Raw genomic sequence first — 24,216 nt, forward strand, 5'->3', positions numbered from 1 at the left:
CTAGGTAACCGCTATTTTGATTTCTATCCATCACCATAAGTTAGTTTTATCTGTTCTTAAACTTCATATAAACATAATACAGTGTCTGACTTCTTTTTCTCAACATAGTGTTTTGGAGATTCTTCCATTTTGTGTGTATGAATACACACAAATATCTCGATAATATTATGTTAAATTTGTTTATCCCTTTTCTTACTGAATTGTTTACAGCTTTGAGCGATTACAAAGACAACTAATATTAAGATATCTTGTGCCTTTCTATATCAGCTTCTGACAATATTTCTTGATTCCTTTTCTCCTAGATCATGAAGAGTTGCAAATGTCAGAAAAAATAGCAGATGCCACCAACAGACCAAGGAGTTACCTAGTGTTCTGGCTGCCAATCTCCATTGTCACCTCTCACCCCCACTCATCCCGCCTAAGGATTCTGGGTTTGTGTAGAGGGGCCTTCTCCCCACTTGACTTCCTCAGGCGGTTCTTCCTGCTGGCAGACCAGGCCAGCACCACTTTCTGGAGGACAACAGCACCTTCTTGCAATAGTTTACTCTCTTGGGCTCGAAAGGATTACTCCCCAAGTAAAGCAAACCAGAAAGTGATAACTGAGAGGAACATGTTTTCCAGTTGTCTCCATAGCCTAGCCCAGTGTTTTCACAGAAGCATATTTAGTAGCTATTGCACAGAGGGAATGTCCAACAGGTTTGGAAATGCTACACACTGTTTGGAAATGCTACACACGTCTCCTTTGGAAGATCTGCCATTTCAATCAATGGAGGAAAGGTGCAAAGAAGTCCCACCATAAAGAAACCTACTTGCTTTTGCTAACCATTGCTTCATAAATGTATGTGGCATGGACCCCAATCTTTCCCACCTTGTAAATTCTCCTGTTATTATCTTTCAGAATAATGGTTCCATCCTGCCTGCTTTAGAGCAATCTTTAGGCTAATGTGAAAACCTCTTTGAGTCGGTGGTAGTTCATAAATTAAAAATATGTGTTTCCTTGAAAAATATACATCTCATGATGGGCACCCTTACAAAATAGTATTAAACTCTGGGGAATAGATGAGACTGTGATGGTGATAAGTAGAGAGGGGGAGGATGCTGTACTTGGCCACTACATTTAAGAAAACATGGTATATACATACCACTCACTGAGTCCTTGTGGGCCATTATTCTCTTACTGACCCTCTGTGACTTCAATGCTCCAAGTGGCATAAAAAATCCCTGTGACATGATGCATTTAATTATACTTGCTGAGTGGATTAGTACATATGATAATAGTGCCAATTATTACTTCCCTAGAATCACCCATAGGGAGGGTATATGATGTGAGGAAATGTAGAAGTTTATACATAGAATCCTAAAAAGGGGGAAAAAACAGAGGAGAGAATCATCAAACAAGACAAAGTCTCTGGGCAATGTTTACCCTCCTCCAAAATCAATAGGCTAAAACATAGGATGTGTTGCTCACAAGAGAAACTACAGCTTTTCAGAACGACCAAGTGAATTCGAAATATATCTAGCCAAGCAAATTTAATCTCATTCATTGGGTATCCCATCTGTAAAATAGTTCCATAAATTTTCCTCTCATTCTTTAAAATAAATTCTGCTGAAAGTAGTTTAGAATTTCAAAGTAGATCCAGGGACAAATCCAAGAAACACAGCACAATTTAAAAGGGAAATATAAAACCAATTTCATAGCTAAGTGTGAGTACTCGGACATTTTTTATATTAACCACAATAGATCCACTGAATTCAGTCAGTGCAGGGAGAAGCCACCCCATTAAAAAGAAAACCACTCATAACAGGGTGTCTTAGATACCTGGCTAAGACTCTTGCTTTTTTGAAATGAGACCACAGTTTGGATTGAAAGACATACTCCCCCCCGGCCCCCCAACAATTTTCATTTGGCATTTTTCACCTGGGTTAGCATCACTTCCAAGTCAATCCAAGTGCAAATGTAAAATTCACTTACCTGCACAAAACCGCATGCCATAAAGTCCTCAAACAAGGGCAGACTTGGACGGTCTTCTCGATAGATGGTGAGTTTGTACGTGATCAGGGTCTCACCCTGGGCTAGAGATTCATCCACCACAAGCATTGAGATTTTGTTTGTTCCTAAGCCCAGAGGGTAGTTGGCAAAGCTGGAGAGAGAAACGTCTATTCAGCCCAAACGAATTCATGCATCAATATTAAGTGCCTGTAATTTGCCTGTACAATTTCACAAGAAACCTAAAATTTGAAATAAATATTTTCACTTCTGTTTCCCAGTACTTTGGTTGGTATGCTAAGAGTTATCTTGCTAAGCAAGTCATGTTTCCTATAAATATAGCAAAGGGAACTAATATTTATTAACTATCCATCAGGGTAATACATTATCTCATTTAATATTCACAACAACTCTACACAAAACCATGATTGTCCTCATTTTAAATATAGAGAACATAACATAGACCCAGGAAAATCAAATTGCCCAAAGCCACATGGGAGAGTCAGGTTTGGGACACAGCTTTGTTTGTCTGATTCCTCTTTTCTTTCTGCTACATTTTCTTGGCTCCCAAGGATACAATAGCATTTCTTTCCCTACAGCATGGGAACATGAGTATCTTCCTTGCTATGGACACGAATATCAAAAGGTTTCATCTCCTGTTCAAAATTACAAACAAAATAGTTGGTGGCTCTCAAAAGGGTCAGGAGACCAAAATCCCAGTGAGACGAGGAAAGTTAATGTGACTCTGTCCACAACATGTTTATTAAGTAATCATTCCCTGAATATTCAAATACTTGAGGAGCTGGGTTGGTAGGAGGCCACTGTTCGGAGGGATTAACTCTTTAGCAATCTAAAAACATGAGGACAATGATAAACTAACTTCTCCCTTAACGAGTCCTCTTTGATATTCCATATCACAAGATCCACTCCTGTTAAAACATGGTTACCAAGACCCTATAATAGATCAGTAGAGCACTGATGTGTTCTTTGTAATCACACGACACCTGAGAAGTGGAAAGATTTCACACCCTGTTAGTCTCTCCAACTGATCTCATGCCTCAGCGTTTCTGAACCACCTGCAAAGGTTGCCTCAAATGTCTGTTTTCCACTGTGACATCTTCGCTCAGCCTGGCAGCATTCCATACCTGGGCCCTGCCCGTTCATGCAGGTACACCTTGCACTGACAGTTAGACGTCTCCACTCCAATTGTCACTGTTACCACATCAAAAGGGACTTCAGAGTAATAATCTTTGATCTTCGGGTTAAATTCAGGACTTAGCTCCAAATGTGGCTGTGTGAAGATCTGCTTGATATGACATTGTATGTCTTCATCTGTGGGGGTTTTTTTTTATGAAAAGGAAAAGACAATTGGTCAGAGTGGATTTGTGACTTCTATTTGTCAAATTTTGTAGAATTTGGCTCATATAACAGCTATTGACTTTACTTGGTGTCACAGAGATTACATATTTTGTTCAGCCCTTTAAGCTTTGAAGGCACAGGAGGTGGAAAAATGTCTCTCCAGTGGATTGATAACATGTTCATGACATTTACTGCATATGTTAAGCAATAGTGAATCTGGGGTGATGACTCCATGGGGTGGTGACAGAAGAGAACCAGCAGGGAATGTGGAGAATTCCTTACCAGGAAGTGTCATTAAACTGCCATTGGATTGATAAAGTAGCTTGTAGGCAGCAGAATGGAGCAAAGAATGTGTACTCCGATCTTATACCAAACACTCAGATCTTATACCAAACATCACAGGGGACCCTGCCCCCCTCCCCACCCCAGGCACCTCAACCTAAGAAAGTACATTGAAGTGTAAGAAGAAAAGGCTATTTCCTGCTCAATCCTATTAGAGAATTTACATATGACTTCATACCATTGATTCTAAGCCATTTTAAAGAATGTTTCTATTTGGTAGACCAATTTCTACAAAATTATCTTAACAAGCAAAACTACCAGCTGCTGCTAAATTATATTGTGTTCATTCTCGGAGTAACCAAATTACTCAAAAGAAGCTTAGCAAATGTTTTTCAAAAAATATTGACAAGTCTTTAATTCCATAAATACTTTCCAACCAACAAGGTTTCAGTAAAAAAAAAAAAAAAAAAAGAAAAAAGAAATCCTATAAAAATTGGTAAAATGAAAGTGTCTTCACTCTGCCTTTAAAATACAATGTTCAGTGATGTTTAACAACTTGGCAACCAAAAGATAACAGAATTCACGGCAGGAAGTTATACAATTGAACTTAAAAAATGATTATCTTATTAACTGTTGCCTCTTCCTCCATTTTCATATGGCGATCACAATGAATTTCCAACGGCAAATCTGATGATTTGTCTTCAGTGTTTTAATGTTTTCTCATCACCTCCAGAATTCAACTCAAGCCCCTACAGAAGCAGGCAAGGCATTGCACAATCGCTTCCTTGTCTTTCCCGCTGTTGCATCTCCTCTTTTATCCTGGATTTGTGCTTCAGCAATATCAACATTTTTTATCTCTTTGACAGACATGGAGAGGCACCGCCAAATCTACGGTGAGGGGTACCACTATCCTTAGGAATATGTTGTTCTAGTTCTGAGAACTAGGTCACAGTATAACTCCCATTGTTCGTTAAGATGATGAAAATGAAAAAATCTGTACGTTTCTGACCGACACGCTATGCTTTTCTCAGCCAGTGGAAGAAAAAACTATTCAGGTATAAATTAGGACCATTACTAATGCAACTGATATAGTGCAATTTCATTGTAGGAAAAACGCTTAATGAAAAAAACAAAACACAAACGGTCGATTTAGTTGAGGAAGTCAGTGAATTGAGTAAACTACCAGCCTGATTAATTTTACTTGTTACACAAAAATTCTAGCTGGCTGATAGATGTAGGTAGATTGCACCATAATCTTGATGATCACACCAGCTCTTAAATATTTTATAATAAATTAAGACACAAAAGAATGAGGGCAAGATTATGTTATTAGATTTCATCTTGAAAAGGCCTATGCCTTTGTATTCTAACTCAACTGCTTGTTAAGAATGCATTTTTTCTTCAAAGAATTTTTTCGGACATAGTCTGTGTTCTAGGCACCGAGGTCAGCACAGGCCAAAGAGGCTGTTGTAGGTCCTGAGGGCTGATGAAGGGGAGAGGGTGACCCGACATGCCACTGCCAACCAGCTAGCTCCGTGGTAGGAAAGGCGCTTCCAGAGGCCCATGTCCCGGGCACGAAGGGTATTTAAATACTTGCACTCCCCTCCTATGCTCAGGACCAGTTAAGTAAATAACAAAATGGAAACTGTTTGTTTGTGTGTTTTTTTTCTTTCTAAAATAATATCATAGGAGGTGTACTTCAATTTAATGTATATTTTTATCAGTCATGGAGGGTTCATGTCTCTGTAGTTGACACTGTCACTTAACAGTGGAAGTGTCCAATGAGGCTCTCCCACTGAAACAGCCCTCCATGAGGTTAAATGCATAATCCTACTTTTAAGCGAGATTTTAACAGGTCCTTGTTTTGGGTTTCATCGGAAACTTCACCTCCGGCTTGTGTGCTGCATCCTAAACCCCTGCTTGAAAGCTGACTTACGCCTGACGTCACATTCAACTGAATCATCCCTGTCGCTGCCTACAAACACGTGGTGTTTCCTTGGCATCCTCTCCGACCCAGTCCCAGCTTGTCTCCGGCCTGCTTACCTGGGGTCTATGGAGAACCCAGGATGGTAGCAGGCTGCGTAATCTACTTGGCAAGCCCATATGGAAAAGCTACTTGAAGAGTTGGTTGCTTTTAATGTGTTTCTCTTAACCGCAGACTTTTATTGCCCTCTTGAGAGATAATCGTAACTCAGATTAAACACGAGAACAGTTTAGACTCTGAAATATAACCCCACCTGTCCTGAGGCATTATTAAGTTATCTTTAAAATCTCATGCCATAAAAGTAGGAAGATTAATTATGAAGACATAGGTCAGGCTTGTTTTTATTGGCATGAAAAGGGTGAAGAAGGTATCTAACATTTTCACAGTATCTACATCATGTTACCTGGGAACTGAAAAAAAAAAAAAAAAGCGAGAGAGAGATAATCTTGAATAGTCGCTTCATTTTATAAATGGGAAAGTAGAAGACCAAAGAAGTACAGGGCTTTCCGGATGCTTCATCAGCCCAGAGCCCAACACACAGCAGGCTCTCAACCCTGTAGGGAGAGTCCTAAAAGTCAATGTCTATAGAAAGCAGAGGAGCTAAGCTTGTCCACTTGAGCAGCCTCCAAGGAAAAGCTGCACCCTCAGGGCCCCTCAAATTGAGTTTGGAATATACTGATCTTAAACAAATAAACATAAAATATTTTTATGCAAAAGTGATAGATATTGACTCATTCAGAAATCTCGTATCTTCTAAAATTCTACTTAAATTAATAGCCTAAAGATACACAAATATTTTGCCAGATAAGTATCACATGATCTCACTCACATGTGGAATCTAAAAAACAAACTAAACTGATAAAATAAATCCCGAGACATAGAAACATGGAACAGACTGTCCAATGTGAGGGAAGGTGGGAGTGAATGGGTGGGAAGAGATTAATCAAAGACTTTATATGCATAACCCATGGACACAGACAATGTGGTAATGGCCCAGGGAGGGGAGGTAGGCTGGAAGGGGTCAATGAGGGGAAAAGAGTATATCTGTATGACTTTCAACAATAGAGATACATTAGAAATTTAAAGAAAAACAAACAAAATAAAGTGATGATTTATTATTCAAAGCAGAGCTGTGCCTGTTAGGGCTGCTGAAACCGCCCACAGGTACTCACCATTGCTGCAGTGCACTTCTATGGTTGCATTCATAATTTGTTGAACCACAACTAAAAAGTGTAAATTTAAAACGTAATCAGAATTTAAAAATACATATTCAGGAATCTCAAACACAGCACAATCTAATAAACCATATTTATTATTTAACTTTATCACATCAGAAAGCACTTGTAAATTAAACTGAAAACTACAGTAAAACAAAACAAGTTATTTGGTTCAAATCTCACAAGAATGATTATTTCAAATAGGGAAATATTAAGGGGGCAATATGAACTGTCTAAATGCCATTCATTGCCTCATGGTGATCTCTCATGATTCCTTCCAGTTCTATAATCCTATGGCTATAATTTCCCAAATTATTAGAATTACAGCAATTCCATCCTAGTTGGGTCAACTGAAACTTTCTCTTAGTTTCTGAATTAAAATACTTCTTAATAAGTATTTATGGTACAAATGAGTGAATAAGAACACTGAGTGCTTAAACCATACGTTTTAAAGAGCACAAACTGATGGGAGAAAGTAAAACGGAATTTCAGCTCATCCATCAGTTCTTCACTAGGCCTACTCATTCATTCTACTGAAGTGGTGGTTTTCAAACTTTGGTGTACCTAGAATCATGGGAACGGCTTGCTAAACACTGAATGCTGGTTCTCATACCCAGAGATTCTGATTCAGTAGATCTGAATTTTTCAAGTTTCCCCAGTGATGCTGATGGTGCTGGTCTGGGGTCCACGCATTCAGAACCATTGTATTGGATTAAACCTTGATTTGTAGTAAGAAAACTTTGATTTTAAAAAAATGTAGATATGGTACTTTTTATTTTTAAAATCACAAATATTTTCTTTTCCTGCAACCATGAGTTCAGTATTTTTTAGAAAGAAAAAATTAGAAAATCAAATCAAATCAAAGAAAGAAAAAAATTAGAATTTATAAATAAAATACAAGAGATGAAATAAAAAATCACCATTAATTTTCCTTGAGGCTCATGTTGCCTTTTTTTTCCCACTTAACAATATATCAAAAATATATTTAAGGTCATAAATATTCTCCCACAATATTATAATGGATTTATAGTATTCTATTGGATGCTTACAGTTTATTTTATTTATCTGATCTACTAGAATTGCAATAGTGATGGTTTTTATTTTTTTATTAATAATTTTTGTAATTAATTTTGTATACATTTTAAGTGATTTCCTTAAAATGAATATCCAGAGTGAAATTTCTGGTCTATAAGAATAACTTGCCTGGCTGGTGTAGCTCAGTGGTTGAGTGTTGACCCATGAACCAGGAGGTCACGGTTTGATTCCTGTTCAGGGTACATTCCCAGTTGTGGGTTTAATCCCCAGTAGGGGGCATGTAGGAGGCAGCTGATAGATGTTTCTCTCTCATTGATGATTCTATCTCTCTTTCTCTCTCCCTTCCTCTCTCTGAAACCAATAAAAAAATAAAGTTAACAAATACTATAAAAAAGAATAACTTTAAAGCTTATCTTATATGTTATTAGATGGCCCTTTATCAAAGGTTCTGATTCATATATCTACCAGTAGCATGAGAATATTTCTCTTCACTCTCCCCAACTCTATTATTTTTAAGAAGGAAATACCTCCAAATATGAGGAAACAGCACTTCCTTGTTTAATTTTCATTTTAGAATGCTACTGAAGCTAAACAATTTTTATGTGTGTTTTGCCCATGCAATGCCAATTTTCATGTTCAATTAAGTGTGAGGCTATCCTTTTACCTTTTTTATGTTCAGTTGCATCAAATGGCACTTGTGGTTTTTCAATGTTCTCATCCTCCGCGAAGGAATGCCTGCAAGTGCAATGCCAAACAGCTCTATCAATGAAATGAACAAAATCACAGAAATTACATCAAACAAACTATTTTTTTAAATGTGTGGGCACAGTTCTTTTGCTGAACACAAAGAAACACTTTCTGGATTTCATTCCTTGAAACTGGCAATCTTGTCTCGAACGAGGTGGGTGGAAATCTCATCATCTCTAATCAGCAGAAGCGCATTTGAAGAAAACCAGGGGAAAAGTCACTCTTCAGTCCAAAAGCAAGCAATCTCTGATAGCTGGGGTCCAACAGAAGTGATTCGGGAACACACATTCTTACTGGAATCTGTTTGGCTGAAGTTACAGTCCTGAGGCAAAAAGCCTAACAAACATGCATATAATCTAAGAAATATAAGTGTACCATGCAGAAAGGCTTGCCAAAGCTTCCATCCTTAAACTCTGATGAACAGGAGTGAGTGATAATGGTTAGTTATATCTTGGTGTGTTTGCCTCATTTTTCTGTTGTATAAGTAAATGCTTGGCCAGATTGCCCCTTAAATCCTCGAATTTTGGAACAAAATAATCTAAATTGCAGACAGAAAAATTGCTGGCCATGAAATAAAGAATACTGGGCATGATGTGACTCGACTTTCCTGTGCTTTGTTGTGAATCTCCATTTCTACTCCAACAAAATAGAGATAACAATACTGGCCCAACTTCACAGGGATGCTATTAGAATTAAATCAAATGCTCTGTGCGTAATTACATTTTATACATATTTATCATCCCAGATATGTGCTGATTAATATCTGTGGAAGAGATGAATAAGCCATACTCAATTCCTTCAAAATATAAACATCACATAAGGAAATTAAGAAGAATCTAGGAATTAAAAATATTCCTAATGTATAATGCTTTTATTGCACTTTATTTGTGTGTGTGTGTGTGTGTGTGTGTGTGTGTGTGTGTGTGTGTGTAATTAGGGGTAAAAAATAATGTCTACAACTAACTTTAAAATACAGTTGACCCTTGAACCATGTAGAAGTTAGGAGCTCAACCCCATGTGCAATTGAAAATCCACGTACAACTTCTGACTCGCCCAAAACTTAACTCCAGTTGGCCTTTTGCATCCAAGGAGTCAACCAATCACAACTGAAAGTAACATTTTCGATCTGCAGTTGGGAATCTGCGGTTAGAAATCCGTGGCTGGGAGTCTGAAAATACTGTTTTTGATCCACGGTTTGTTGAATCTATAGATGCAAAAACCAAGGATACTGGCAGCTGAGTGTATTTATTGAAAAAAAACCTGCTATAAGTGGGCCTGTGCAGTTCCATCCAATGTTGTTCAAAGGTCAACTGTATTTCCCTTCTCCCAAAGAATTAAGAAACAGATAAAGCAAGCATGGGGTGAGATACATTTAATTGAAAAATCTCTGAGCTCATATGAAGCAAAAACTCGAAGTGAAGCTCATAATAGATACAACTCTGACCTGCACGAAAACTGGAGTTTGGAAAGGTTACTCTCTTCATGGAATGAGATGTTTTAGGCAACCTGTAGTGATTTCTCATTTAATTTTGTGAATAAATTAGGTTTTCAAAATGTGTGTTTTCATGGCAAGCATGTGAATAGAGCAACGTACACTTCAACTCTATTTCAAGTGAAGTCAAAATTAGGAGAGAGTACACATTCTGTTCAGATTTATACTAATCCTGTTGGGACCTCTGTATTCTGAGCCTCGGGACATAGGCATACCCGTCACTTTTCTGAACTGTTGCTTTTCTGACTTTATCTCTTTTCCCCTTGTTGCTATAGGCAGTTGATCTTTATTTTAAACAAAATACAAACAGAGGCATGGATACACAAAACAGACTGACAATTGTCAGAGGGGCGGGGGAGGGAGGACTGGATGAAAAAAGTTGAAGGAATTAGCCCAAAAACATCTGTACATAATACATATACACCGACAACAGTGTGTCCATAGCCAGAGGGAAAGGGGGTGGGGGCCGGGTGGAGTGGGCAAATGGGGGGAAAGGACTGTGCTTGGATGGGCACACGATGCAGCGTGCAGATGATGTTTGGTTGAGTGGTACACTTGGAACCTGTATGGTTTTGTAAACCAATGTCACCCCAAAAAATTCAATAAAGATAACATAAAATAAAGGATGAAGTCAATAACCCCCACAGGTAGTAGAGGGATGTAAAATTGGCTTTTTCTGTAGGAAACAAAATCTGGAGGTGACCACTGTGAAGATAAGGACAGTGATGAATGCCTGCTCCTCACCTCACCGCCCTGTCGACCTGCCTTATGTGCTGGAACAAGGCACCTTACCTCTGTTTCTATTAGCTGTGCGGCTTGAGTAAATGGCCCACATGCTCAGGGCGTTAGTTTCCTCATCTCACAAATGTGTACAATGTGCATGCTCCTTGTGCTGCAGCATGGATCACAATTAAAGAAACATGCTCACAGGTAAATTGCAAGTTAATTAGAATTGAGTATTCTTTCTTAAATTATTCTAAGAGCAATTTACTAATTGCTTCCTGATGGAGATCTAAAGTTTACTTGCCTCAGTGTTAACTTAAGATAAATCTGTCCATTTTATCTTGCTTTTCCTATAAAAACAAAAACAAAATAGTTCCCTCACTGTTGATGCTAAAGTGAACTTTGGATGGTATAGAAACATGAAAAGCAAAGCACACTGCTGTTTACACCCGCCTGCAACACAGCACCCTACACACTGGCTCATGCAACACAGCACCCTACACACTGCTGTTTACACCCGCCTGCAACACAGCACCCTACACACTGGCTCTCTTATGCAATCCTCTGAAACAATGCCTGGTAGGTAGTCCAATCCATATTTTACAGATGCGGAAAGAGTCTCAGAGGGGTCAAAACTTACCTGCTGAAATTAATATACTCCAAAGTTGAGATTTTTGAGTCTGATTCCAAAAGTTCTGACCTTTGCTAACTGCACTCAACAGCAACGATTAGTAACTTTCCTTGTTGAAAGGGAACCAGTTAGGGTTAGGGCTAGGGTTAGATTAGGGTTAGGGTTAGGGCTCAGGGTAAATTCAATATTCTGAATTTAAGGTAACTTCATTGGTTAACTTTACAACATATGTGGAACATGAACAAAAAAACCCCGCTTACTGGGAAACAACCTTTTCAAAACTTGTGTAACTCAAGGGGACTTAACAAACAGTGCTTAAATAGGCTTCCTGATCAATCAAGTCTGCTCTTCCCCCATCAACAATGGCAAAGGAGACGTTTTGGATGATTTCAGTGAGTGCAAGGGACAAACAATGGAGCACTGAGCTATACTATTTAAAACCTAACTCTCAAACAAGCAAAACCGTCCGTCAGGCCTACTACTTCCAAGTATTGGGGGAATAAGGCCAACTTCATAAAGTTGTGACAACTGAAGTGATTTCTTATCCTGAGAGAGGTCTTAAGAATTCTTCAAATATATAATGATTTGTATTTTTGAATTACAGAAAAAAACAGCAAGCTTCTTATAGAATTGCGTTCTCTAGCTCCCGAGGCAGAAGGAAATGCAGTCCAAGTCATTCGATGTCGTTCCTGAGGGCGACTGCAAGAGACCAATGACTACCATGGCCTTCGTCTTTCATCTCCCCACAGGTTTAGGCTTACTCCTGTCTTCCTGGCCACAGAAAAGCCAAATCTTCCCTTCATTCTACCATTTAAAGCCAAATCTTCCCTTCATTCTACCATTCTGCCTAGCTAAGGCCTTGGGCACTGCCCTATTCGCCAGCGACAGGAGGGGTTAATATGCTCACCAGACCCATCTTCCCTCTCATTCTTTCATTAGAATGAAAGTGAAGATGGGGGTCCAGCAAAGGTTTCTCCCAGCCAAATGTTTCCCTCCAAGGTTCTACCTTCTAAAAAAAAAAAAATTGTGGCAGAAACGGACGTTTTTATAAATTTGGATAAGTTTTGCCCAGAAAAAAAGTCACGCCTCAAAAACCATCTAAGTAAATGCGTACACCATCTTGGGCTAATTCTGACTGACAGTTCATAAAACAAATCTCACCTAATTCTTTCTGCCTGCTGTTCCCATAACTCAAGGATATATATTATAAATGAAATTAGATCGAAACTTTTAACTTTAAGCATTACTTTTTAGTGGAGTCAAGTTCGGTTGGTTTGAAACCCTGTTGGGTATATTTTTGTTACAGTGTTTGAAGACCACTGGAATCATTATGGTTTCAATGATTTCAAGAAGCTTATTTTCCAGAGCATGAATTTTTGGACACACTTGTTTTTTGTTGCTTTCTTTAATTTAGGCAAAGCCTTTGAAATCAATCTTTAGACTAGAGATTTTTTTTGAATTGCACAATTCAAGTTTGTGGCTCTCTTACCATTCCAATGGATGTGATTGTGCCTTTTTATTCAGGAGCTGAAATTGCTCAAAAACATTTAAAAGAGAGGAGTGTTGGGTCAGGACTGAACGAGCTTTTCCCATAGGATTTGCAGTGACATAAAATTCACGCATCCAAGACTGAATCCCAGGAGAAGTTGATGGAAAGAGCTGAGAAGGAATATTCAAAGACAGTATATCAGAATAAGTGGTATACAATAAACGTAAAGGTAGTATTACTAAGAAAGTAGTTTATATTCAGATATTTAAAAAATCAGTATTTATTCAAAATCCATTTTCAGTACCATAATGTAATTTTCTGTGTAGTTGTCAAGGTAAATGCCACTTTTAATATGGCACTCATTTTTTTTTATGTTCACATTTCCAAATGGGTTGAGTTTTTAATTCTCTTTTCATTGAATGTCAATAGATTTCTCCTTCCTACGGATACCTGAAAATTGCCCAGTAACAGGATGGGTCAGGCAGCAGGAAGAATGAGTATGAATCCTCTCGTGTTATAAGTGAGTTATATCGAAGTGAGAGATATTAATCCTACCAAACACTATCTGCATTCTCTTCCAGCTCTCACAGTATGTAAATCCTGTGTGCCCTTTCTCCTGTGAAGTAATTCTTTACTTCTTCCTCACAGTCTGCCAAGAGATGTTCTTGACAATGTCTTAAGTGATGAATTCCTGAAGAATGAGGCTAGGTCTCTTTGATTATCTTTGTATAGTATGAAGCCAAACTGCCATGAGTAGAATACTATGTTTCAAATAATTAAAATGATAATCCATGCATTTAATTATCTTTGGGGCAATAAGCTTACTTCGAACCCTCCAACATATGGGGCTAAATGATAAAAGCAAATAGTAAATTGGTTATAACTCATACAAGTAGCATATGAATACATGATTTCTCATAGTAACAAATAAATATTTGATCCAAACACATTAATAATATATCATCAGTGGATCTTTAAAAGTGCTGTGTTAAAATGTTTTATATAAGCATCTTAGGCAGAAAAATACAAATTCATTATAATCTATCTAAGTGGCAGAACTAGAAACAAAGCAAGTACTGAGAATGCACATATATGTATAAGTTATTCTGTGGTCAATCAATTAATAGAACCCAAGAAAATACGTAGAAAAGAAAATAATGATATTTTTAGGCTGAAACCAGTAAAAGTTATTCTAATTATTTACATTTCCTTTCTTACTTTACATTTTCTTATTTTGGTGTGAGTTATAACAAATTAAGTCAGTATTCTTAAATATTAATATATTCAATAATATTTGATTTTACACAACAAAAAGGGCAGAAGCAGAAAAAATTTTTGTCACATGATAATATCCCAAAGCTAAAAGCAAAACTTATTTAGAAAAATTTGGATATTTTCCCCTTAATAACTGTCAAATCCTGGCAGCTTTAACAACCTCATATTCTTTTAGCTTTAATAAGACATATTATTTATAAACTCTTCAAGAATATGGACTCTTCTCATCTTCATATATCTCTGAACAGAAGAAAGGAGTTTACAAAGATGTCTGTTCCTTAAAGAAATATATTCACCTAAGTTAAAATCAAAAGCAAGCAGTTTATGGCTGATTTACTATAACTTCAGTAATCAAGATGAATCAAATGGCACTTTAGTTTTACCAGTTGGAATTGCCCCAAGCTCCCAAGTTCCTTTACGAAAGTCATCATTGAATTAATCTCCTCTAAAGATAGGCATTGATTCAGTTCCTTTTTGTAGTTTTCACCCTATAACAGGAGGGGAAAAACAACCCTTAAGCATTTGCTACGGCCCAGTTGCAGCCCACTTCACAAACCAATGAAATTTTTCACTCTGTAAATAAACAGTTGGGCTAATGAATGCTAATACATAATAACTTCAACCATGACAATGGTGTCTGCATATAAGAGAACTTCATATTTGACAAAGAGAACCTGAATGAAATCATTCAAGAGTGCTCTGTTAGTAAGGCTGGGGAGAGGAGCCCAGGAGGCAGAGGTGTGGGGCATGTGGGAACACAGGAAGAGTCCCCTTTAGCCTCCAGGTACTAGAGAATGCAGCAGCAACATATAGAGAATGATAACGTACTTAGTAATCTGTAGTGATATTTCAGAGGCCCCAAGAACACTTCTATTAACACCATAAAAACTAATCAATGCACTATGAATACTATATCCTAATCATCACTATCTAATCTGTTAACCAGGTGTGAATGCATCAAAAAATTAGTATTGTAACTCAAGACCCTTGATGTCAATCTGGAACACTCACTGCTATTCTAGACTGACTCCAAAAAGTTATGATACTCCTTTTAAAGTATTCTATAACATAGAGTATGTATTATTCATAATATCTGCAAGTATTCCTTGTGAATTAGGAACTACTTTTCTTCATTTCAACTCATAACTTTATCATACTTAGTCACATACTTAGCTGACACAAAAATAATATTGGTCCTCAGATGAGAAAAATACTAAGACGTGTAATGTAACTGATACAAATGAATCATCAAGTTGCTTAATTACACCATAAAGAAAATAGTATCTTGTAAAGAATGACTTGGAAAAAAATATTTGTCAGTACAAAAATATGCACTTACCTTGGATACAGCTGATCTGTAGAGTCTCTGAAATATCTCAGAGAATATGGAAAATGAAGATTCATTCGAGAAGAGAAAATTGAAAGCGTCTTTTAAAATAAATTCTTCTGTGTTTTGGTCCTCAAAATCCATATTATCGTCATCTTGAAAATGTAAATGCCCATGCACCTGTGAGAAAGGAGAAGCACAGAAAATATATTTCATTGACTTACTTTTACTGCAGTGTCACTTCTCAGACATGATTCATTTCCTGTTGGATTGTAGATCAGAACTGACATCTAGTGGTCTTTTTGGAGGTCAACAGTTTCATAAAATGTAATATTCTTTCCAAGATACAATTCTTTGTAAGAAAATGAACTAATGGATTATAAAGTCACATTAGCTTAGCTTGAAAACATTGTTGAAGAACTTGTGTGCATGGAAGATAACATATAACATTTCTGAACAATATATTTCAAAGAGCATAACAAACTATTAGATCTGTGTAAAATATTGAATGACCATTATAATACATAAATTCATAAAGTTTTATAATTTTATGGATAAATCTTTGAACTATTCAACCAAATGTCACATATAATGTAATCATTCTCCTAATATAAAAGTTTGAAAATCAATCAATGCAATATAAAATTGAATTCTGGTTGCACATAATTTTATTTTGTTCCTCTTCCCGCTTTCCCACTCCACATCCCAAAATAAAGCTTTCTATAGATGAATTCAATCAATTCTTTTCCCACTAATGGCTATTTTAAATTTAAAATATATTGGAGGAAATGATCTGAATGACTTCATTTGATTTGAGAGAAATTAAAAGAATCAGAGTATATAAAAACTCTTCAATTTATATATATTTATATTAGAAATAACATATATTCAAACATTTCTATGATCTTTTAAATTAAAATACAGGCCAATTTTAAAGTAAATATGTAAAGAATGAGTTACCTTTTTCTTACAAACTCATGTGAATAAGTTTGGTAATCTGCTAGTTTCTGTTGTCTTAATGTCTGCTTTTCTGCATTCCACATACTTAGCTTTATACCCTATTTCTTTCATAAGCAGTTTTTGAACCATAGAAAAATCCACGCTTGTTCTGTAGGAATGCATAGCTGGAACTGGAACTCAAATCACAGGCTCTCCACGTACTAGTTAATTCTCTGAGCTATCATAAACATAAGTAGTAACTTTAATAAAGTTGCTATTTATTGACTCCTCACTATGAATTAAAATAACACACACACACACACACACACACACACACACACACACACACACACACACATCGTTCAGCATAAAGTAGAAGCTCGCACAGCCCTCTGGCACACTCACCTGGAGCACCACAGGGGACGTGAAACTGCCATAACCAATGTCAAAAGTTAAAAGTTGAAAACATAAACTGCATCTGAAATGAAACCACAGGGAACAAATTATATTCTGTCTGCTGCATTTAACCTATTATTTGGAATTACATTATGAACAGTTACTCTAGTTACATTTCAAGGTCAGTAATAATTAAAAAGAGCAGTTTTCAGATCATCTAAAATTGCGTACAATTTAATTTTGTATTTGGAATCTGTTTTGTTTTTTACAGAAACTACAAATATATCTAAAGTATTCATAACACATTAAACTAACCAATGAAGTTACGCTGTGAAAACCTAAATAATCTCATTCGTGTACAAAGCATGATAATGCTTAATGGAGTCATCCCCTCTTCTGGCATACTAGCTTTAACATTTCCCTAGGAAAAGGGCATTAGATGATATTCAAGTTAACTGAGATATGGACAGAGGAGTTATTGAACTTTGTTCATAAAAGCCTGTAAGAAAAAATATATCTAGTCAGTGGTAAGTATATGATAGAAATAGCTAAGCTTGAAAGGGGCTGCAATTTAAAAAATCAGTTTAAGTAACGTTGCTTTACTTCTTGTCACCCACTATTTAGATCCGGACGAGTCTGCAATGTGCTCTGATGTTTTAGGATCTATAAACAAGGAAACAGAACATTTTCCAAGAAGCACCTATGTGTGATAATTAAGATACATTTTCACTAACAATGCATTTCTAGCAGACAGGGTTTTTCTCTTTTTAACACCAGACTTTGCTTTCACCTGTGGAAGGCCTTCGGTCCCAGAGGAGATGTTTCGCTGAAAGCTTCGGCAGCCAGCAGGAGTTTGCTGATTGCTTCCTTCATGTTGTCCAAGGCCTGGAGAGGCGAACTGGCCCTCAGGAATGTCTCAAAAAAGGTTTGCAGCTGGAACAAAGTAAATAGCTCATATGTTCAAACAACATCTCAGTTTGTCTATCATTTCCAAGGTCACCAATTTGAAAGATTCCTTTAGATTCTCTCTCTTTGTCACACTTAAAAACTCCTAATTAGGAAAGTTTGATAAATCTAAGATATATATATATGTATGTATATATCAGTATATATATATATATATATATATATATATATATATACACACACACACACACACACACACACACACACACACATATATATATATATGTAGTATATATAATATACATAAGTTATAGTATATGTAGAAAGAGTATATAATATTCTGCAGATATATTATATAATGAGTACAGGAATAGGCAAAAGTAGGTTAAGAGTAATAATGAATAATGCAATAATTAAATAAATAATAATACAAAAATAAACTGTTTTACATACAAATGTAAACCTACTTTGCCACCTGTTTACATCATACATATTATATAATATATATAAATTACACATATTTTAAAAATAGAAGCCTTTTAAATGAACATGGGGTGCCACTACACCTTGTAATTTCAATTGCTTTGGAGATGTTTACTCCATTGTTTCCTCTTTTTGTGGCATCTGTCCGTGGAGAGTGAAATGAAACTGTAACAGGCTTGTGATCAGAACCCCCAAGTTTAATTTCTTACTCTACCAGCCAGATGACCTCAGACTTGCAACTCAATTCTCCAAATTTTTGTCTTCGTTAAAATGGGTTAGCACCTAACAGCAGAGTGCTGTGAAACCAAATTAGGAAAAAATGTATTTGAAAGCCACTGGAAAGTAAGAAATTCAAATCTAAGCATTTTATTATATATATATCAGAACAAAAACAAGTATGTCAAATTTGCTTCTTCACAGCATTTTGCTATGGGAGATCTATTCCACTATTAAAGAATCTAACAGAATCTCAGTGTTCTCCAACCATCCTATATAATAAAGAGGTAATATGCTAATTAGACCAATGACTAATTAGACAGCAGAATGACTGTCCAGACGACCTTCTGGACGACCTTCCAAATGAAGGTGGGGCTGCAAGGCCCTACCCCCTTGCACAAATTTCACGCATCGGGCCTCTAGTTATAAAATGAGGCTCCACTGGGATGGAGAGGATAGAACAGTATTGCAAAAGGAAATGATGCTCAGGTCTATGCCTTCTTAGAAATATTACAATTGGCATCACAAATGACTATTTTTACTTGCTTTTAACTATGAAAACAATTGCAACAGCAAAATTACTTCAAAAGGATGCTTAGCACCAGAGTTCAAATAAAAAATTTTAAAAAGTGAAAAAAACAAATCTCATTAATTCATTGACTTTGGATAGACATACTCTTTTCAAAGACTAAAAATAATTTTTTACATCTGAAACAAATATTAAATAATATTGAATGCCAACTGTATTTCAAAATATTTTTTTCAATTTAAAAATATTTTTTGTATAAACATGAAGCAGGTATTCTATTCATGTTTTGGAAGAACAGACAACATCTATCTGAACTGCTTCAACTGCAAAAGGAAAAACTTTTGTTGCTATGGTAATGAAGGACAGATATTGGCACAAATCACCTGAGGAAATGATAAATGTATCTTTAAAATATATAAGCAAAATTCCCCCAGGAAAAGCAAATACTGACTTCATAAACTTTTACCAGCAGACAAACAGAAACCTAATGAGATATATACTTTAAGACCCTATGAACACATCATTAGCTTTGGCAATTGGGATGTTTTTCCATTTCGCTAAAAAACATGAATATAATAATTGAATGATCAAAAGAAAACAAATTAATGCTAACACTGAAAATGTTAACACCCTTGAGTCAAAACAGAATAATATTATGCTTTTCCAAATAAAAGCAACTCATCATATTTCACTCACTTCACCATATTATGTAGAGTTATTGAACATATATATTGTATTTTCACATTTTCATGTTTCCTGAATATCACAAAGGTCAAGGTTAATAATTTAAGAAAGTTCAAAATGTTTGTGTAGCATATAAGATACATAAGATGAATTATCAGATTATATTCTTCATGGCAAAAAAATAATAATCAAATTAATGTCTTAGGATTACATTTTTTCTTTTACTGTGAAAATGGTCATTTCTTCATTTCTAACTCCAACTGAGCATTGAAAATGGGCTGCCAGTACATGAATGCAGTGCCATTTAATTCAACTTTTGTTGAGAATTTCACTATGTGGTAATCATCGTGCTCTGAGCTCTGGGGGACAAGTACAAAGCACAGAGGTAACAGACTCAAGAGGCGGAAAGTCCCAGAGGCAAAACGTTGGCTCTATGTCTGTTGTTATTACATTGTGAGACTTTGTGGGATTAATCACAGTATCTACTCCATACAGGTATTGCTAAGATTAAATGAGAGAACGTACATGAGTTACATCGCCACTGGCACATATCAATAACTCACTGCGTTTTAGCTCCTTTTATTAATTAAAACAAGTCCACAGCCATTTAAAGGAAATTCAATTAAAGTGGTTGTCGAATCCAGATTCTCATAATGCAATGCATGATTTGGGAAGATCAAGCTGCCTCTGGGAATTCAAACATTTGTAATACCAGCCAAGGAAGAACATTTAATATATGAAAAGCCTTCCAATAGAAATGTTCTAAAAAGAGAGCATAAAGAGGCATGATGCTTGCACGGACCCCTTCAGCGGTATGCCGTCTAACAGAAATTAAAGAGCAAAACTGAAGGACCCAAATAACTGGCCTTTCTCCCATCTTCCTGCTAAGAGAAGGACTAACACGAACCAACGACCATGAATGCCGGGGACCAGGAAAGCCGGGGACCAGAACGTAGCTGCCTTTATAAACAGACGTCTGAAGAGAGAGGAGAGACGTGGCACTCAAAAAGCACGATTCAAAATGGAGCAACTTGTTTTATTTTTGTGGGGTTTTTTTTGTTCCCAATTTTTGTGTCTGTGTATATTTCCTTCTATCTCACTGCCTAGATTTCCAATTCATTTAAGCCCTTCAATTCAAAGTTCCAGTTGATTGACCGCTTCTACTTAATTTATTTAGTATAGTGGCAAGCTAACTACAGAAATGGAAGTAAACTCATGCTAGTGCTTAATAGATATATTTTTTTAAAATCATCAGCTTTCAGTAAGTCACCCAAAAGGGGCTCAATACTTCTATTTGTTTTTTTGTAATTACTCCATGTAGGCTAAGCGGAAGACTCCTTTGAGTGTCTGGTTGTATTATTATTTTATTACACTGATTTGTATTTCCTTGGTCAAATTACTTGAGTCTGTGCATCTCAGTGTGCTCAGATGTAGAAAGAGAGAACTACTAGTATGCCCAATGACCTCATCAGACAATGTAAAGTCTGAAATTATTTGTTATTAATTGCATTCAAAACCGTAAGAACCTGAAAAACACATTTCACCTGGGAGCTTTCTTAACCTAAGCACAAATGCCCGAAGGAGTACCTTCACCGTCCTTGTTAATTTAAAATCAATCAAGCCATGAGCTCAGACATCAAAGAGATTTCTCCCTCTCTAGGTCAAGACTTTTAATTAATGTTTCTGAGTTACACAAATATGAGAATTTAAGATCCAAGGAAATCGGTGCCATAGCAGTGAGGTAAAAATGAATACAACAACAGCTTAAAACTTTTAACATGATATGAATCTATTTTATAAACTATAAACTGTCCTCCTTCAATGTAAAAATGAAGTACCAATTTAATGCAAAATAAATTATATAGAAAATGACTGTAAGATTATGGTTGCCAAGTCTGACCATTTAAGCATCAACATTTGTTTATACCTGTGTTAAATTCAAGGTATAACACAGTAAGGTATTTATAATTTTTACATCTATCCATTCAAGCAACTCATTAAAATATACATAAATGGATAAAAATTATCATTAAAATGAAAGGACAGGATGCCCTAACCAGTTTGGCTCAGTGGATAGAGCGTCCCAGGTTCGAATCCGGTCAAGGGCATGTACCTTGGTTGTGGGCACATCCCCGGTTGGGGGTGTGCAGGAGGCAGCTGATGGATGTTTCTCGCTCATCAATGTTTCTACCTCTCTATCTCTCTCCCTTCCTCTCTGTAAAAAAAAAAATCAATAAAACATTTTTTTTAAGATAAAGTAAAATGAAAGGACAGGAGAAACTGAGATGTCGAAAATATTTGTAAGAAAACTTCAATTATGTCTTTGATATCTTAAAACACTTCTAGGCGCCCTTCTTTCTGCCTTATATTCCCACCCCATGTCTCACAGCCCCTCACATGCTAAATTCTGGGCTTTGCCTCATTATTTCCCTTCATCCTCCCACAAGGCCTTGAGCAAGTTGCTCTCAATGGCAACATGTGTTGTTCTGTGTTAAACGTGCTGAGTTTTTATCTGCTTTTCACTAGATTATAAGATCTTTTAGGGCAGAAACTATACATTTTATCTTTGGGTGGTCAGTAACTAATGCAGAGTCAGTATTGCATAAATACTGTTAGATAAATAAACCTAAGTTCAACATTACAGAAACTACAGAGACTTTGGAAAGAGAAATCGATTACTGGAGCTCTGGATAACATAATTTTTCTCTTTCAGACAACTTGTTTATGTCTTGTTTCCATTTCATGAGACAGGGGAGATATGCATTTTTCTGGTGTGTTGCAATAAAACCTTTGAAAAATAGAAGCTTACTGCTGTTTGAGAGGCTTTTTGAGATAAGAAAAGTTAACCTAAGAGTTAAAACAAAGAATGCAAGATTAACCAATATCAGAGTTCTTTTTAAGTCATACTCTTGACTAATTGGAAAGCTACAAGAAAATACTGATATTTCAATATTTGGAACTTTGAGTAGTGCTTCATAGCATTGAGCCTTACCAATGTGTATGAGAATTTCTGTCAGTACTAACATATAAAAGAGAATTTTTGATCTCAGAATAAGGAATATTGGTACTTAAAATCATCTTGCACCAACAAACAGATGAAAAGACTAGAGGCCCGGTGCACAAAATTTATGCACGGTGGGGGTGGATCCCTCAGCCTGGCCTGCACCCTCTCACAATCAGGGACTCACAGGGATCGGGCCTAAACTGGCAGTCGGACATCCCTCTCACAATCCAAGGCCACTGGCTCCTAACCACTCACCTGCCTGCCTGCCTGATCACCCCTAACCACTCTGCCTGCCTGCCTGATCACCCCTAACCACTCTGCCTGCCTGATGCCCCTAAATGCTCTCCTGCCTGCCTGATTGCCCCATAACCACCTCTGCCTCAGCCCCCGCCACCATGGCTTCATCCAGAAGGACATCTGGAATGATGTCTGGAAGGTCTTTCGGCTGTCCAGTCTAATTAGCATATTACATTTTTATTATTATAGATGCTTGACATCACTAATCATTAGGGAAATGCAAACCAAAGCAGCCTGTGAAATCATTTGGTCTGGCCCCTGCCAAGGCATTAAGGGTGAGTTAATTAAATGTGACCGAATATAGCAGGCTAATCTTTAAGTTGGTAATTTTGTATGGCCCTCAAATAATGTCATAAATATCCAAATGGCCCGTCCAGAAAAAGGTTCCCCACCCCTGCCTTAGGGCGTCTTTCTGGATCCCCAGAGGCACACAACATGGCACCCAGCTTGAGGGTCATGGCTCTGGATGTGTCTGGCCCAGAGGAAGGCACCTGCTGCATGCCAGAGAGCTGTGGCGCAATAAGGTCCTCGTGAGCATTCTGGACTCTGGGAAGAAGTCTCCTTGGTGCTTTAAAGGTTTATGAGGGAGAGGGGAATATATTTTAAAATAGAAGGAAAAGAGATTTGAAAAAGGGATAAAAATGACTAAATAGCAAACCTAAGTACTGATGCAAGTTTTCATTGAGTGCACCTGTGGTTATTTGGCTATAATTCTGGGTTGTATTTAATAACCTTGGCTAAGCTGACACCGTGACCTGACAATGACCATTGCTGATGCATTGTTTTGTTTATATTCATAGCAATGCTGAGGTTGAAGCTCATGGTCCCCCTTTTACAGATGAAGAGCCTGATGCTTCGAACACAGCGCGTGCCTAAGGCCCTGCAGCCGGGAGGGAACCACGCAGGGTGCTGGCAGCAAAGCCAGCACTACGTCTGCCCTGGTGCCTTTGATTGCACTAGTTTGGGGATGTGGGTGGACCCCGAAATACAGAAGAACGGATTATCTGTTTTTACTCTGATGAAACCATCACAATTCTCAAGCATATCTAAAAGGTCAATTCAACAACTTGAGTATTTATGTAGTCCAATTACCTTTTGGAAAAACTAAAAATATTCTTTTTGTAACTTAAATTGCCTGGATCAAGAACAAACTATGTGTTAAATCAAATGATTTAAGAACATAAATATTATCATCATTTGTTTTAGCTCTATGA

At 36.9% G+C, this 24,216-nt stretch overlaps 1 protein-coding gene across 1 annotated transcript in view; it reads right to left on the minus strand.

Annotated features, from left to right (window-relative positions):
- The window catches only part of CPED1 (cadherin like and PC-esterase domain containing 1), a 299,822-nt gene that overhangs the window by 150,256 nt on the left and 125,350 nt on the right, over nucleotides 1–24,216 (minus strand). The window contains exons 7-15 of the mRNA XM_008157594.3: nucleotides 17,674–17,816; nucleotides 16,893–16,965; nucleotides 15,561–15,728; nucleotides 14,605–14,709; nucleotides 12,947–13,116; nucleotides 8,529–8,599; nucleotides 6,785–6,835; nucleotides 3,133–3,319; nucleotides 1,973–2,141 (exon numbers count right to left, since the gene is read on the minus strand). Coding sequence (XP_008155816.2) covers nucleotides 1,973–2,141; nucleotides 3,133–3,319; nucleotides 6,785–6,835; nucleotides 8,529–8,599; nucleotides 12,947–13,116; nucleotides 14,605–14,709; nucleotides 15,561–15,728; nucleotides 16,893–16,965; nucleotides 17,674–17,816 — 1,137 coding nt within the window. The remainder of the gene's footprint in view (nucleotides 1–1,972; nucleotides 2,142–3,132; nucleotides 3,320–6,784; nucleotides 6,836–8,528; nucleotides 8,600–12,946; nucleotides 13,117–14,604; nucleotides 14,710–15,560; nucleotides 15,729–16,892; nucleotides 16,966–17,673; nucleotides 17,817–24,216) is intronic.

This window comes from Eptesicus fuscus, chromosome 14 (assembly GCF_027574615.1).
Source record: "Eptesicus fuscus isolate TK198812 chromosome 14, DD_ASM_mEF_20220401, whole genome shotgun sequence".
NCBI lineage: Eukaryota > Metazoa > Chordata > Mammalia > Chiroptera > Vespertilionidae > Eptesicus > Eptesicus fuscus.